Source organism: Corylus avellana, chromosome ca5, assembly GCF_901000735.1.
Source record: "Corylus avellana chromosome ca5, CavTom2PMs-1.0".
In the NCBI taxonomy this organism is placed as follows: domain Eukaryota; kingdom Viridiplantae; phylum Streptophyta; class Magnoliopsida; order Fagales; family Betulaceae; genus Corylus; species Corylus avellana.
Window position 1 is genome coordinate 27,744,096 of NC_081545.1, and position 16,633 is coordinate 27,760,728.

A 16,633-nucleotide genomic window follows, 5' to 3' on the forward strand; every position below is an offset into this window, starting at 1 on the left:
CGGTGAAAAAAAAAACAAAAACATCAAATTCAAACAGATTATTATACGTCGTTTGGCTATATTTTTAGGACAATTTTTATTTTTGTTATTTAACAAAAAAAAAAAAAAGTGTTAACAAATAATTTTAAACACAAAACACTTTGCAACCAAAGAAGCAAAAAACATTCTTAAAATTTTTTTAGCGAACGAACACATTGTGAGTGTTTTGTTGTTAATGAACTTAAATAGATTTGGATCGCTGATATTATGTTAAATCAATACTTATTTTTAAAAACCGATAAGGATAAGTAAATTTAATTATTTAAAATTATAATTAAAAGGAGATATATATTTTTAACGTTAAAAGTTGCTATTTTGAGACGAGTTCAATTGGATTGTATGGAGCGAAGAGATTGGTGAAAGAAAAGTTAAGGTTTGAAATAGTAGTTGAAAAGTTAAGGTTAAATGGTTCAAGAAAATCTTTTAAGTAGTTAGGTAAAAATTAAGGTGTGGGTTCGAATCTCTGCAATGGAGAATTTCAATACATGATTAGTATACTTTGGTTTTCATTGATGCCTTCGTGGGGTGGGCCATTAAGCTATAGTTCGGCTGCTCTTGAGGGCGCACCTGCAATTTTCGTCATCTAGATCCCTTCTAAGCAGTCTCCCACGAGTTGGTGCTACTATGGTCACGTCCAAGTAAAATAGCTACAATTGGTTTCCAAAAAAATAATTTTTTTAGAAAAATATATATATTTTTTATAAAATAGACCTTTAAAATTAATTTTTGCCCCCTTCCCAATTTTATTTTATTTTTTTTAAATTTCGCCCTCTCAAATTAAAAATTATAGTTCTGCCCCCTGGCTTAGGCGAAAGTTGTAAATAAATCTTACAGCCAACAATATAAATGCTTTTTTTTATGATGAAAATGTTTTTACCAATATATGCAAGTAAAATATATATATATTGTACATGTACCCATCAAAACTTGAAGTTTTGAAAAATGTATGCGTATTGCCTGCTGTTAAAATTCCGTCCCTCTCTCTCTCTCTCTCTCTCACACGCGCGCGCAGCGCCCACACAAGAATATAGGACGTTCTTTTTATGTTACTAGAGAGAGTTGGTTGAGGCATGAAAACCACATGATTGAACTGCCAACCCCAGGAATCAAAGCCCCTCCTGGCCAGCTCCGATCATATAGGGCCACGAAATTACTCCTCATTATCAAAATTAACTCACAGATTCTTCTGCAATATCAATTTCCCCTCATCCTGCAATCAATCAATCAAGCCTTCTTAAGGTATATATATATATATATATGTATATTACAATTTCTGCTCATGATAATATGGTATTAGCTGATATTTTCATTCTTGACATTAATATATAATTGATGTGAAAAAATGGGAACAACTTCATTTTCCTCTTGAGTGTGTTTTTGAAGCAATAATATGCAAAAGGGTTAGTGACCAAGATTGGTTTTTGTATTCGTTTAAGGTTAGGTATGGTTGCCAAGATTGTGACGCACATATATATGTCAGACAAAATGGGTGGCTTGCAAAATCATTTTCATTGTACTGCTACATGACTTGCTCTAGACCAAACTTATAAATTTGATGGCTATGGGCCCTTGGAAGTTAAACATCAAACACTTGTTGCCCATTATTCCCATCAAACTCAGACAGAGAAGATTGTAAGATTTTACAAATATGGAATTTCTTGTCCTCTAATTTATCTTCTTTTTTTTTTTGTGATCACAATATATTTATTAAACAAACATATTTAGATCAGCAAATTAATTAATATATATTCTAAAGGATTGATCAAATCACTTATTACAGGTTGCAGCCATCAGCAAGGAAGGTGGTTGCGGGATTGTGGTGGTTGATACTCTGTGCGTGGCCGTGGAAGATTGACAAGGAATCGACCAAAATGAGGGGGAAAACGGTGTCGGGAAAGGCCATTCTTTTGCTCTGTCTTGCCAGCTTTCTTGCAGGTTCCCTCTTTACCAGTCGTCAGACATGGAATCACCCTTCTCAGACCAAACAACCTCAGAATATTCCCATCATGCCAAACCACGTTAACAGGCTGGAATCAGTCACACGAGATTGTGATCACAAGCGGGTGAGAGTAGAGTGCTCACGTTTGTTTTCTTCACGTTAATTCTCAGATTAATTCCTAACGTTTCTTTTTAACGTAAATCAGAAATTGGTTGAAGGAACATCTGGTGACATCATGGGAGAAGTCACAAAAACCCATCAAGCGATCCAGCAAGTCAAATTATTATTATTATTATTATTTTTTTTTTTTTGAAATTTTGATATGATATAATTAATTTATATGTACATATATAATGCGATGTAGGTCACTGGATAAAACAATTTCGACATTGGAAATGGAATTAGCAGTAGCTCGTACGAGGCAGAGCAGCAGTGGAGTACAACTTCCATTAATGGAAAGAGCGTCCAATCACACCTTACAGAAGGCTTTCATCGTCATCGGAATTAACACAGCCTTTAGCAGCCGGAAACGGCGAGACTCCGTTCGGGAAACATGGATGCCGAGAGGTCATCGATCTCTTCCCCCATCTCACTCTTTTTTTCAAACTCTTGATTAATTAATGTATCACAAAAATATAAATTACAGGAGCGAAACTGAAGACATTGGAGAAAGAGAAAGGGATTGTCATCCGGTTTGTGATTGGACACAGCACCACGCCGGGAGGGGCTCTTGATAGAGCAATCGACGCAGAAGAGGCTGAGCACAAGGATTTCCTTCGGCTCAAACATGTCGAGGGTTACCATGAGCTCTCCGCCAAGACCCGGCTGTATTTTTCCACCGCCGTCTCCATCTGGGACGCCGATTTCTATGTGAAGGTGGACGACGACGTCCATGTAAATTTGGGTTAGCTTCTTAATTATCCATAATTTTTTTTTTGTATATATATTGAATTAATTATACCAAGAATATGCATGTTAATCTGTTGGTAACACAAATGTGCTTTGGTAGGTGTGATGGCGAGCACATTTGCACGGCACCGATCAAAACCCAGAGTTTATATTGGGTGTATGAAGTCTGGCCCAGTTCTATCTCAAAAGTAAAGTCAAAAATCATCATCACATATATATATATATATATATATATATATAATGAATTTCTTTTTTAATTTTAATTTTATTCTGGGTTAAATATTTAGAGATTATTGTGTGGCAGGGGGTTGAAATATCACGAGCCAGAGTACTGGAAATTTGGGGAAGAAGGGAACAAGTACTTCAGGCATGCCACCGGCCAAATCTATGCCATCTCCAAAGACCTTGCCGCCTACATCTCTACCAACTTGTGAGTCCAAAACTCACCGTTTCTCTCTCTCTCTCTCTCTCTTTTTTTTTCTCAATTTTTTTTTTTTTGTTGTTGTTGGGTTTTTGGCAGGCCCATATTGCATAGATATGCGAACGAGGATGTGTCATTGGGCTCGTGGCTCATCGGATTGGAGGTTGAACACGTGGACGACCGTTCTATGTGCTGTGGGACCGCTCCAGGTATGGAATTTCTTATTTGCCTGAAAATGGCCCAAGCTTTCCTATTTTACAGCCCAAGAACACTCATGATATAATTAATGGGTGATTCATTGGATTAAGAAATTTTAATTGACGATTCTCTTGTGCTGTTACGCGATAGATTGCGAATGGAAGGCACATGCAGGGAATTTATGCGTGGCATCATTCGATTGGTCATGCAGCGGAATATGCAAATCTGTTGAGAGGATGAAAGACGTGCATAAGTCATGTGGAGAAGGAGATGGAGCCGTTTGGGACGTTAATCTTTGACCTAAATTAATCATGGATAATTCATAATTTATATTTGATAAAGAAAATAGAGAGAGAGGAATACTAAATACTATAGTCCTGATTTGTTGTCATATCTCACTACTATCTAGTGCAAGTTTCCAGTACCTTTTTATTTTATTTTATTTATCATTGTACCTTTGTCACCCAGCTCTTGACTGATCTCCATAGATGGATTATGTGAAATATAAAATGGGAACAAATGACATTTTTAAAAACTTCCCCGAATTATCTTCTAATTACATAGAAAACCATGAGATATTTTTTGGTTATATTATATATATATTATATGGAATTCAACTACAAGTCAACGTTCAAAAAGCTGAACAAGAAAATGATTCTACGGGCCCCAATCGGTTTGTCTATAATATATGCGTGAGCCCGGCCCAACAGATTTTGACGAAGACTCAAAAAGGAAAAGGGCGGCTTATGCTGTCTAAATTATAAATTTTTAAATTTTGGTCGAGAGATTCCCGCCGTCTCCCGCCTAAGATTTTCACTCCAATCATGTAACTTTACCTTTCTGGACTGCCTTTCCTCGTCAATTATAGTGGATATAATCATCTGGATGGTGAATTTTTTTAATATTTTTTAAGTGCTGACCTTTGCAAAAAATAATATTATTATTACTGTATTTTGATTTGATTTCTTTTTTAAATGTCATTAAAGTCGAGAAGTGTTTATGGGAAGTCTATATTTGGAAAATAAATTATTTATAACTTTTTATAATAAACTTTTTACAGAAACATAAAAATTTCCTCCAACAAAATAGTTTGGAGAGAATATTTTTCAACCCATTTAAAATAGTGCAGAATATTTAAAAACATTTAATAGCAGTTTATTAACTTATTTTAACATTTTAAATGTTTATATACCATTGACATTATTTTAAATGAGTTGAAGAATATTTCTTCGAAATTGATTTAGAAAAAATTTCTATCATTTGTAAAATGTTATGTTTAAAAAAACAAAAGTGGTAACCTCGCTGCCACCTCTAACTTGCCATTAGGTGCGCAACTATTCCTATTTTCCATTGGGGTGATTGTGCGACTACCACTCTTATTTTTTTTATTTTTTTATTTTTTTCTAAATAATAAGTCAAATCCTACTTTCTTAGATTTCTATTATTCTCAAATATATTATTTCTTTTATCTTTTGTTAAATTTCTAACAGTAATACCATGTCATATTTAATCCGAACACCACATTTGTCAATTTTATTATGAAGTAGTTTAATAAAAATTCATACCTCAACCCTAATTGAAAAATGATATGGCCAAAGTTGGATAAAAGTGGAATCTTTTGTTGAAAGGAAGAAAATAAATAAATAAATAAATAATACCGAAAGATGGATAAAGTGGAATCTGAATTTAGAAGGAGAAAGGAAGAGATTAAAAAAAAAAAGAAAAAGAAAAAGAAAAGGTAAATGATACAGGCCAGGCCAGGCCAGGCCACCTTTAGGTACGCATAATACGACAACGAAAGGAAAAGACACACTTGGGCACGACTAGCAATAGTAGCCTAAGAGCCAAATAAAAATATGTACAGAGACTGAACCGCCATAACGTCCCGATATATAAAAGAGCACCCACTCTTATTCGGACAGCTTTCAGCTTTTAAACACTCCTACCCTTCCGCTCCTCCAACGTTTAGGAACCCTAGACGGCTAGACACCCCCCAATTAGCCAGAGGCAATGGTTGTCAACGACAGGCCCTTGAAGAGGATGAAGAGGAGGGTCTTCGCCGATCTCAACGACTTCTTTGCTTTCCCTCCGCCGGAAGAGGAGGCGGAGAGCGGCCTCGGAGTCCACCGGAAGGCCTTCAGGGACAGCGTGAGGGTGTTTCTGGAGAGGCACGCGCGTCTCACGCCCACGCCCACGCCCTCTGTGCTACCCGCCTTGCTGACCTGGCAGCTACTGTTCCGAGTCGCGGACGGCCCGGATCCGGTGGTCGTGACCCTCCACGTGGTGGAGGAGGACGTTACCGGATCTACTCGTAGATCCGTCTACTGTGACCAGTGCCGAGTCGTGGGTGAGTCTTTTTTCTTAACCGTTAAGTTACTCATATTTAATATTTATTTTTTTAATAAAAATCAGATTTTGTTATTTATTATTTATTATTTTACATTGTGTTGGTTGATAGGGTGGAGTGGGCATCCGGTGTGTAGAAAGCGATACCATTTCATAATACGAAGGGAAGAGAGTGGTATTCCGATGGATGATGAAGATTTGGATATGGAAGACTGGGTCCATCTTCAGCTGGAAGACCACACGCATCTTCTGCACGCTGTGGTTCACTCCAATGGCTACGCCCATCTTCTTACTCTCAATGGCAGGGAAGGTGGCTCCACGCTCCTGTGCGGACGTCAAATCATGGACTTCTGGGATAGGCTCTGCGCATCGCTTGCCGTCAGGTTTAATAAATTGCCCTGTCTATGGTAAAAACTGCTGCTTCCCTGGTTGGCATTCATTAGTTAATTCATTGAATTTCGTTTGTTGGTCAGGAAGGTTAGCGTGATGGATGTGTCAAAAAAACATGGGATGGAGTACCGGCTGCTTCGTGCAGTCACCAAAGGTCAGTCATGGTATGGTGAATGGGGTTACCTTTTTGGTGCGGGAAGTTATGCCCTCACGCGGGAGGCTTACCAGGAAGCAGTGGATAGGCTATCCACCATACCCTTGTCCTCGTTTTTGTTCCATGGGAGAGGACCTCGAACCCATTTGCAGGACGTTATTGCTTTTTACCAGTCTCTATCGGAAACCCAACTCCAAACAATCAGGGATCTTTTCTCCTTTTTGTTGCGTTTGATGCATAGAGCTCGGAATCCACTGGATAAGATGCCTGGTTGTGCATCTATGGAGGTTGAGTTCAGCACCTCAAAGGAGTTGTGTGCATGGACGAGGAATGATGTTGAGTGTGTGCAACAAGCGATGATGAAGGTGCTACTTGCAGCAGCAGCAGCAGCAGCTGGCGAGCCCTGCTGGGTGACGAAGCGTGCTATCAAGGGCGCAATGTGCAGGTCGGCATCTCCGGAGCTTCTTGATTACTGCCTCGAGCACTTGAGAGGGGAGCTGGCAGCTGATGGCATGGTGGTTTGTTCCCGGTACAATCCCATTTCCAGTGCAGTGGAATTCAGGTAAAATGGGACAAAAATTCATTGGTTTGAGCTGCTTTTGTCAATTTTGTTTGCACGCACTAAGTTTGTTTTGACTTGAATTTGATAAATAGGCTTGAGCCTCTGAGTACCGTGCACAGTGGATTTGATTTGAGTTCAAACCACCCATCAGTAGAGCAGATTGTTTGTGATCTCAAGTTTCTATATGATTCAATTCTACACCCAGAGACCATGGTGAACTTTAGACCCCAAGCAATGAGGGAATGTCTTATGGATTTAGCAACTAAGCTGCTTGACTGCAAGCAATTTATGAAGGACTATGAGCCGGATAGAATGACAGCAAAGAACCCTTTTGCCATACAGCTCTGGTGTTATGTTGAGCTCTTAGATAGGCCGAAAGATGACTTAGCTCTACCTCCAGAGCTAGTTGTCTTGCCCTTGAATGCCACCGTTGCTGACCTTAAAAGTGAAGCTACTAAAGCTTTTCAAGAGGTGTATGCAATGTTTAAAATGTTTCAGGCTGAGGAACTGCCGGAGTTTGGCCCTGTAGAGGATTCAATTACCGTCAAGTTTTTGGTTGGAATGGTTGCGCCAATCCGAGTCCGAGGAAGATGCCCTGCAAAACATGGTTTAAGCCGATTCCGGATGGAGAGGGGAATGGAGAACTGGACGGTTGATTGCACCTGTGGGGCTAAGGACGATGATGGTGAGAGAATGTTGGCTTGTGATACATGTGGTGTTTGGCAGCACACAAGGTGTGCTGGGATTGACAATTCCCGTGCAATCCCGGCAAAGTTTGTTTGCATGAGGTGCTTCAAATCATACTGCAAGGAATCTAGAAGGATTGATGTTTCTATTAGTGAGACTAATAGGGGACTTTCACCCAGCACATTTTGCAGGGATGAAGCAGTAGCACTAGCAACTGATGGTCCTGGAGTTGCCTCTAACATGCCTTTAACTTATGGTGTAGGTTGAGTGTATGCTCTGTGTATAGTTCCTTATACATGTACAGTTTCTTTTTTGTTTAGGATTGGTGACAAGGCCTTATGTATTTTTGGGAGGCTGTCATTTGTGACCACCTCCCCTGTTTTTTCAGTGTATGGCTTTTTATCAGTTTGTCCCGTAAGCAAGAGCTCAAAGAAGATGAGAATTTTGTATGCGACCTCGTTTATGAATGTGAGTTGTTAACATTGTAAATAAAGCTTTCACGTGACAACATTCTATTACAATTTTAATACAAGTAGCAAAGAAGTTATGGCAAATAAGTCAAAAAATGCATTAGAGATACAGCTACCTTGTTAGTCTTCTCTTTGAATATCAATTTTTGTATTTATTCCTTCTGGCTGTTTAGGCAAAAAACTCGTTCCTTCAGAATGAGGAACAGGTTGTTCTGTCTTGGACACAGAGATGTGGTTCTGTCTAACAGCCGTGCACAGATTCCTATACTTTGTGACTACATCCTTGTACAGACCCAGCAATCTCTCCACATCTCCGACTGTCAATTCACCGGCCTGTGTGTCCATGTAAGGATAATTTGATCCACCTATTGCAATCGAAGGCATTTGCATATCTGCTACATAAAATGCGTTGTAATCAATACTTGCAATTTTTTTCTTTTCGGCTCAGAAATAAAGACATTATAACGTTTCTAAGGATACTATATGAAAGATTTGATTGCTTATCAAAAAAAAAAAAAAAAAAGAATACCACATGAGAGATTGATATATGGGCAGTAGGTAGCAACTGCAGCAGGTAAATGACAATGCAACAAATAGCTCATGCAACATAATAGCACTTATCCTCTAAAAACTAATACTAACAAATAAAAGACAATCTTTTAAACTTCATTAGAATTGGGGGAAAAAAACACTAGCAGTTTCAGGCTTACCACTTATATCTTTATTTTTATCGTGCATTGCTGTTGGAGGAATAGGAATTGTTTGACCTTGCAATGTGGGTGAGGCTTCTATTTGTGTTGCTTTATTGGTTAATCTTGCTGCTTGCATGCTCTCCTCAAATTTCATTTCATCCATCGAAAGAGATTTAGCACTTAAATCAACAACAAATGTCTTGGCTGACACAAGATTGGTAAAATAATAAGCTGCTTCTGAGACAAGTTTGGCCTGCCTCCGGTACAATTGGATGAATTTGAGGTTAGAGTGCAACTGTGGAGGATTGGCCTGTTCATAACAAGTTAAAAAAATTCAGTAATACTATTTTAAGAAAGTCCTTGTAACAAATAAAGCAAAATCAACGACATTCTTACCATCAAAAGGACAAAATGGATCATTTCCATGACAAACATAGCTTATGTCATCAATAATGAATTTTTACAACTTAACCGATGACATCAATCAGAAAATGTACTTTCACAGATTTGTCATGGTTTCATGGATGCAGGGCAGATTTAGTAATTACACAAGGGAGAATGACTTGCAATTTTTCAAATACATACCAAACATTTAAATCAAAGGCTAGACCTTGAGCAAGAAACTCTGAATACAATTGAACGTGTGCCCTAACTCAATCATTACAATTTACTCCACTACCACAAGCAATTTTAGCAACTATACTTTAAAGACAAGGAATTTGCAGTTTCCATCTGCAATTTAAGCACTTAATCCAGTGAATAATTCAAGATGTTCGACTTCCATTAGAGATAAGTTTTCATTCATAACAATGAACTTATTCATTTGTTTCTTTGTTTACTTTTGCCGTACAAGGATAAAGGAAATGAACCAGAAATGTCACCAAAGTTAACGGTAGCAATGTTGATAACTGTACAAAAATAATCAACATGGATGTTGATTGAAAAATGACAGCAACCTTCAGCTTGCTTATTCATTTGAAAATGAACAACATCCAAATCAGATATATGATCAAACAAGTGATGCTAAAATATCCTTGTCATTCCAAAGATCACAGTTCATAGATATATGATCAAACGATGCTAATAATTAAGAAACATAATGACGATCAGCAGAATGGCTTATTACCAATGAGAGCTTGCCTTGATCGTAACATATATAAGGACAGGAAGAAAGTCATCAAGCCCTGCTAGTACATGATTTTCTGACATCGATGCATTGAGCAACAAATTGTTGATGACCCTACAACAACTCATGATACACAAAAGCTTCTCACGAGGAGCTTTGAAAGAGTTGATTTTCTGCAATTCTTTCTCTGCAAGCTGAGTCAGAAAAATAAAGGGCAAAATTAAGACAATCCTTGGGGGAACAGGTAACATTGTTATAACCGATTGCTAATAGAAAAAGACTGGTGATGACTTTACATCAGTTATAAAAGAAAAAATAATACAGGAAGAAGTTGCTCTAGGCACCAGGGGAGAGGGGGCATGGAGGAACATGACAAAATTATGACCAAAGGAGAAGGTCCAAAGATCATTCGATGATCTGGTTTTCACCTCAAGTAGGTCTGACCAAAGAAATTTATTTTAGATAATTCTTTGACTCTACCATAAACTAAAATTATGAGGTACAGATTAAATATCATCTGTCTGTCAAAAAATGCAATAAGTAATACAAAAGATAAAGATACACCTACATAACGTTAAAATATGTTTTTGAACAATCAAAGCCTCTATTTTACAGCAGATATTATAACTAATTTTTGGTTTGCCTCTACTAGTGATTATTCCAGTATTTTCTTAAATGGAAGCAAGTAGTACTGGGATATTGGCTAGAAATAATAACCTTAAATGATGCTTATAATGATGACACAGTACAATATCAGCAATGACTTAAGGTTTATTCATGAAAAAAATAAAGAATGGTCCTACCTAATCAAATATTAGGCTGTATGCCATTCAGTTCTAATTATTTACTATTTTGCTTAGCAAAAGTATAATTGTACTAATTTCTCCAGACACATTACTAATTCCCCTGCATAGACTTGGGGTCAGTTTTGAAGAATTTTAGGATTTAGACAAATGTTGGTCTGAAAGCCTTTTGGGATTCTAAACTCTCTTTTGCTACTTGTCTTCAGTAAATCAATCTCACTAGAACAAAATTTGATCTCTGTTACCTAATTTTTATATGTTCATTCCTTTGGTTCATCAAATAATATCATGAAATGCTCAATAATCCTGCAATGCTAGCATCCCCATGGAATTAACAAGGCTAATATTTACCATGCCTAAAAATATGTAAACCAAGCATACCATCACCACATATTGAAAATAGCTCGATATGCAGTCATAAATAACATAGACCAAAACCTAAATGAATGTCAGCACGCATACCAGCCACGAAGCTTCGTTGCGAAGTACTGCCGGTATATCTAAATGCTCCGGCTTCAAGAAGGTTTGCAACAAGCCAATCTTCTCCGAGATTTCACGATCAATCTTGGAATCCTCTGGAACAGAAGCAAATGTCCGCGAGAACAACTTTGTCATCACATATTTCTCCAGACCCTGATTGTACAAAAAACAACATATCTAGCTCAGTATGCCACCTCAAAATTTACAAACTAGGCACTACAACTCAGTGTGTTTCCAACAAGAGAACAAGCACGCGTGAGCTAAGAATGATATAAATTAATATTATTAGTACCTCCAATGCAGAGTCAATTTCTTCATCGGTAGCACCTGCCCACAAAGAATGTTCCCTAATAGCAGCCTCCATTGTCAAGAAGAACTCTTGCACCCTTTTGCCATCATTCTCAGGGTTGGCCGTGTAAAACGAAAACGATACTATGAAGCTGAGAAAAAATTACATATATTTGTTCATATATTCAAAGCTTTAAGTATTGCAATCAATTAATTGGCAACGGTTTCATGAGCAGACATAAAATAGAGAAGTAAAATAAGGTTTAAGGGGTTCAACTTTACCTTTTGATGGATCGGACGAGATCGAGGGAGGCGGGGTTACGCATTCGATCCAGAAAATCGTAGAATGTTACCGACGGCGATGCTGCAGCGGCCGGAGCCTCCATTGATGAGGATTTTTGAAGCTTTTACTTCCAGAGAAGCATGAATATCAGAATATGATCCCCTTCCTATTCGCTCATCCTCTCCGACTGAAGACTGAAAATTCAAAGACACGGAGTTTACCCCCACGGGCCACAGGGCCACAACAACTCAACTCTGCAATTAGAGGAAGCATAGTAAACGAAGAATGTTAGGTTTAGCACGTGACCTTTGAGGCTCGATTCTCCCCACCTGGCAACACTAAATAGCCCAAACCGTAGCAAGTGTTGGGTTTGGTTGGGCCCAGTCCACTTGTCAGTATTAATTGCTGAATTAATGTTATTTAGTAGACTATTATAGTATTGTCATATAATTTGTGATCCGAATCCTTTCCAGTCCATTATAGACTAAAGGATATCAGTTCATGGCTGTGATTTCTTTAAAGAAATCCTAGTGCCACAAATGTACTACGTGTCCTCTTAATAAAAAAATAAATATATTAATTAATATTTAAAAAATAAATAAAAATTAAAATAATATACAAAGATGGGGGTAGCCTGCAGACTACCCCACAGGGCCAATAATTTTTTTTAAAATTTTTTTCTTTAAGTTTAGTTTAGTTTGGGCATAGGATGGCCGAACTACCCTCAATAGCCATACCAGCTGGTCTGTGGTGGCCGAAGCCATCCCCAAGCCAATGGTGGTGGTCCAGCCACCCTTTATGGGGGCCACCCCTTAGTTTTTTTTTTAAATATTTTTTAATTTTAATTTTTAATTATTTTTAAAGTATAAATAATATTTTATTATTATTTATATTAATGGGACAGATGTCCCATTTATGGCCCTATGATCTCTCTAGAAAGATTTTGATCATTAACGGGATATTATCTAGTCCAAAATGTACTGGAGATGATCATATTCCTATAATTTGATAATGTGGCAATGAATATCAATCATTAAATCGGTATTTTAAATTTTTTTTTTTTAAAAAAAAAACTAAAGATATTTTTACTGCTATGACATTTCAATTATAAAACATTCATATAGTAGTCTACTAAATAATATTACTCTTAAGCCCGTGTAAACTAAGTGCACATTCATTAATTAGCCATACTAGTTTTAATTTTAACAAACATTTTATGTTAATAAGGCTGAATTTAGAGCTTTTGCTACGTTTTTTTTTAAAAAAAACAATAATAATAATAATAATAATCATTTAATTAATATTATGAATTTGATGAGTTCTAACGTCATAAAGCAACTCTAAAGCATATTGTTAAGAAAAATCATTATTCCTCCAATCTTTGTATAATGAATGGATAAATTCACCATTGAATTTATGTGACATCAACATGTCTACAAATTTAATGGTAGATCCATTGAATTTACAAACAAGAGATAATTAAAAAATAATAATAATAATTGGTGTCAATAATTTGCCCATATTTTCTACATATTCTCATATAAATTTAATAGATCAATCATTAGATTTGTAGAGTCCACTATTGACTTACGTGGAGTCCACATAAATCCACAAATCTAATGGTTGATTTGTAAGATGATATGGGCAAAATATTGACATTAATTATTTCTCTTTAAAAAAAAAAAAAGATATTTAACAAGTCTCTATCGTTAATGCTAACTTGCTCTTTAAAAAAAAAAAAAAAAAATGCTAACTTGCTAAGTGCAAGATATCCTTTGCATGAGTAATTCTAGTCCTCCTATAATCCTTCTAAATGTGACGTGACTTTTAAAATCACCATTGAATTTAATATGATTATTATTATTAAATTTTGATCTATTAGTAATTTTAAATGTCACATCACACTTCGAAAGATTCTAAGAAAATTCTAGTCCTCCTTATATCATCATTACTCCTTTTGGCCTTTGCAGTAGTGACTTCAATAACAAGTTGAATTTTGGTTATTTCTTGTCATGAATTTATTTTTCTTCTTTCATTTTTTGAAGATCTTAGGATCCTTGTTGAAAAACTGTTTTACTTTTACCCTTCACATTATTATGGGAAAATTTTCTTTACCCAAATCATCTCTTACTCTACATAATCAACAAAAACTTTCTTGTAACTCACGACATTGATTTTGTAGCCGCCCATAATTATAACATATCTAATGCACCAAAAAAAAAAATATATATATATATTTTTCATCGTACACATATATATTTTTCATCGTACACATCGAACTTCATGCTATTCTTAATCTTGACCGTGTAAAATTGTCCACTCTACACGTCAGAATGACGAACACCGTCGATCGAGTTTGCTGCGATCTTCATTATTTTCTGACTTTTGTTCAACAACCAGTCAATGTGGCAGTCCTTCACCCACTACTTGTATTGATCTTCAATTAGCTCGAGTGCTACAGACCCTTCTAGAGCTCCTCCTCTTTAAACAAGTCTAACAATGCAAGTGCCTGCCATGGAATATTCCAATATGAAACTCATAAAAATTGCTGCAACTTTTCAAGTGAAAAACAAAAAGGCATGGAATATTGAAAGCTTGCCTCAGGCACCGAGAGCTGCAATCGGAACTTTGGGCCATCATAATGGTGCAAGATTGGTCTAAATGCATCCTCTTCTAAAGGTTTGCATTTCTTCTTGATTCGGATTCTAACCTGGCATTAACCATGTCATTTCTTTGAAATTAATTCTAAATCACATAAGAGAATTAAGTTTAGAGAAATGTTCTACCTGTGCTGGGAATCTTGATTCTCCTTTGCACTTCTTGTCTTCCCATGCTGTTGGATCTATGTTTGACCCCCCAAAACTCACAGCCTTTTTCATATTTTTTTTAAAAAAAGATTAATCAATTTATGTTTTTAAAGATTTTTTTTCAAGGGCCAAGCAAATGGTTGAGAGCAAGAGATAAACAAACCTGGAAAACTCCATGTAGCTGGTGGGCTGTGTAGTTATAAAGGAAAAGGGGCAGGCCAGGGGTTATTGCCCTAACAGAGTCCTTATATTTCTGGGGCAGCCCTGCAAACAGAATTGGACTAGCAATGAGAAAGCACTCCTTTATCGCACGGGACACTTTCTGCGATTTTGTTTTTTAAAACGCACGAAATCACAAGAATCAAATATAAGAGTAGAGAGAGAGATTACCAAAGAGTTGGCGATGGAGATCCTCCTGCATGGTCTCATTGTTGCAGACAAAAATGAAGCCTCCCAAGACCTCATTCCTAGGCAGCATTTCAGCAGGGGGGAGTGTCTTATACCACTTATCAGGATGCTGGATTTTCATCTCGGATAACTTGAGAGACATGTCGGAAAAATGATACCTTCTGCATTGAGCATCATCATCATCTGCATCTGCATATGCAAACCCCCTTGATGCTGCTGACCTCCATCTCTGGTAATCATCCCTACCGCCCACTGCTTGATGGAGCTGGAATTCAGTACCCAACTGCCATAGAGAGCACCCATTAATTGTGTTGCTCTCAATGCTAGTATTATTGATCATTGACATTGTGTGTGTATGTCTATGAGAGAGAGAGAGAGAGGGAGAGAGAGAGAGAGAGATAGGATTTTGCAGCTAGAGAAATGAATGACCTTTGCCAATTTAATGAATTTATAAAGATCTTGATGAGGTACACTTTTTTAGGGATCTTATCTATTTATTTATTCAATTTTTAGGCAGAATTTGAAAGAAGAGTGCGCCATTGAAATTTCAAGTCTTATAAAGTTATTATGATATATGTATATTTTTGTTGTGATTTGATTTTGAAATCTCCCTCCTACCATCTTAAAAAGGGCTATCAATGTATTCATTAGAACTGTCCAATTGGGGCCCACTTTCTCATACGTTTCCAGAGTTAATTGGACATAGAGAAGGGGAAATGCAGTGTCAAGAAACCAAAAGGTTTTGTTCACTAATTTTGAATGAGTCGAAATTGGATCAGTAATAAACTTCCCTCCACAATGATGCAAAATAATGCTTATTTTATTAGGTCCATTATCACTTCAAACCGATTGAGATCCCCTCATATTTTCTATTTTCTAAAATATACGATTCTCATATTTTAAAATTTGAGTCATTCATTTCATCTAACGGTTTAAATAAATACAAGAGTTTGTGTATTACAGAGGTAATTAATTTTAGTTTTCAATATGTCAAATCTACTTATCTCGGTAACACAAACTTCTGCATTTATTTAAACCGTTAGATGAAATGGATGAGTAAGATTTTAGAATATGAAAATCTCATATTTTAGAAAATATGTGGGGATCCAAATCCACTTCAAACAAGTGTTGCACTCATTGATTAATAATCAATTGAGCATCATTACTGTAAATTTGGGGTTCCCAATACCTCTTTCTTGGATCAGGATCTACTGAAATTCCCTAGGAATTTCAGTTTCTAGAATTTCGAATTCAAGACGTCTATTTTCCACTAAATGGTTATTGTTCTGCTACGTGTCTCACTACTAATAAAATAATAAATATTAGGAAAAAGTCGACATACCCCCCTTAAACTACCACCCAATTGACAATGTCCCCCCCAAACTTTCAATTGCGACAATATACCCCCCAAACTACCAAAACATTGTTAATGTCCCCATCATTAACAAAACTACCCTTAGTAAATTTTTTATAAAAGAAAATACTAAAATTTCTGGAAAAACCTAAAATAAATAAATTAAAAAATCTTTTTATTAGAAAAAAAAATTAAAAAATTTCAATATTTTCTTATATAAAAATTGAAAAATTTTCGTTTTTTTTTTTTGTTTTTTTTTTTTTTAAAAAAAATGTTT

At 36.4% G+C, this 16,633-nt stretch overlaps 4 protein-coding genes across 5 annotated transcripts; 2 read left to right on the plus strand and 2 right to left on the minus strand.

The window, feature by feature from the left end:
- The first annotated feature begins 1,808 nt into the window (after positions 1-1,808).
- LOC132182378 (probable beta-1,3-galactosyltransferase 8) lies at positions 1,809-3,920 on the plus strand. The gene is made up of 8 exons (XM_059595608.1): positions 1,809-2,102; positions 2,184-2,248; positions 2,343-2,545; positions 2,625-2,882; positions 2,988-3,075; positions 3,192-3,317; positions 3,408-3,517; positions 3,657-3,920. The coding sequence occupies exons 1-8, from the start codon at positions 1,911-1,913 to the stop codon at positions 3,803-3,805; spliced, it is 1,191 nt and encodes a 396-aa protein (XP_059451591.1). The 5' UTR covers positions 1,809-1,910; the 3' UTR covers positions 3,806-3,920.
- A 1,368-nt stretch (positions 3,921-5,288) lies between these two features.
- LOC132180903 (PHD finger protein At1g33420) lies at positions 5,289-8,040 on the plus strand. Its single transcript, XM_059593894.1, has 4 exons — positions 5,289-5,853; positions 5,965-6,235; positions 6,326-6,958; positions 7,051-8,040. The coding sequence occupies exons 1-4, from the start codon at positions 5,517-5,519 to the stop codon at positions 7,910-7,912; spliced, it is 2,103 nt and encodes a 700-aa protein (XP_059449877.1). The 5' UTR covers positions 5,289-5,516; the 3' UTR covers positions 7,913-8,040.
- Positions 8,041-8,230: 190 nt separating this feature from the next.
- LOC132180904 (vacuolar protein sorting-associated protein 9A-like) lies at positions 8,231-12,052 on the minus strand. Of its 2 annotated transcripts, none has more exons than XM_059593896.1 (6): positions 11,787-12,052; positions 11,509-11,656; positions 11,199-11,369; positions 9,948-10,127; positions 8,826-9,117; positions 8,231-8,507 (listed from the first exon to the last, which is right to left on the minus strand). In XM_059593896.1, the coding sequence occupies exons 1-6, from the start codon at positions 11,888-11,890 to the stop codon at positions 8,236-8,238; spliced, it is 1,167 nt and encodes a 388-aa protein (XP_059449879.1). In that variant the 5' UTR covers positions 11,891-12,052; the 3' UTR covers positions 8,231-8,235. The 2 variants fall into 2 exon arrangements, with proteins under 2 accessions (XP_059449879.1, XP_059449878.1); XM_059593895.1 differs by having other exon boundaries at positions 8,231-8,510.
- A 1,860-nt stretch (positions 12,053-13,912) lies between these two features.
- Positions 13,913-15,429, minus strand: LOC132182650 (B2 protein-like). The gene is made up of 5 exons (XM_059595955.1): positions 14,985-15,429; positions 14,758-14,858; positions 14,574-14,657; positions 14,387-14,497; positions 13,913-14,296 (listed from the first exon to the last, which is right to left on the minus strand). Exons 1-5 carry the CDS (start codon positions 15,346-15,348, stop codon positions 14,255-14,257), a joined length of 702 nt encoding a protein of 233 aa, XP_059451938.1. The 5' UTR covers positions 15,349-15,429; the 3' UTR covers positions 13,913-14,254.
- Between the last annotated feature and the right edge of the window lie 1,204 nt (positions 15,430-16,633).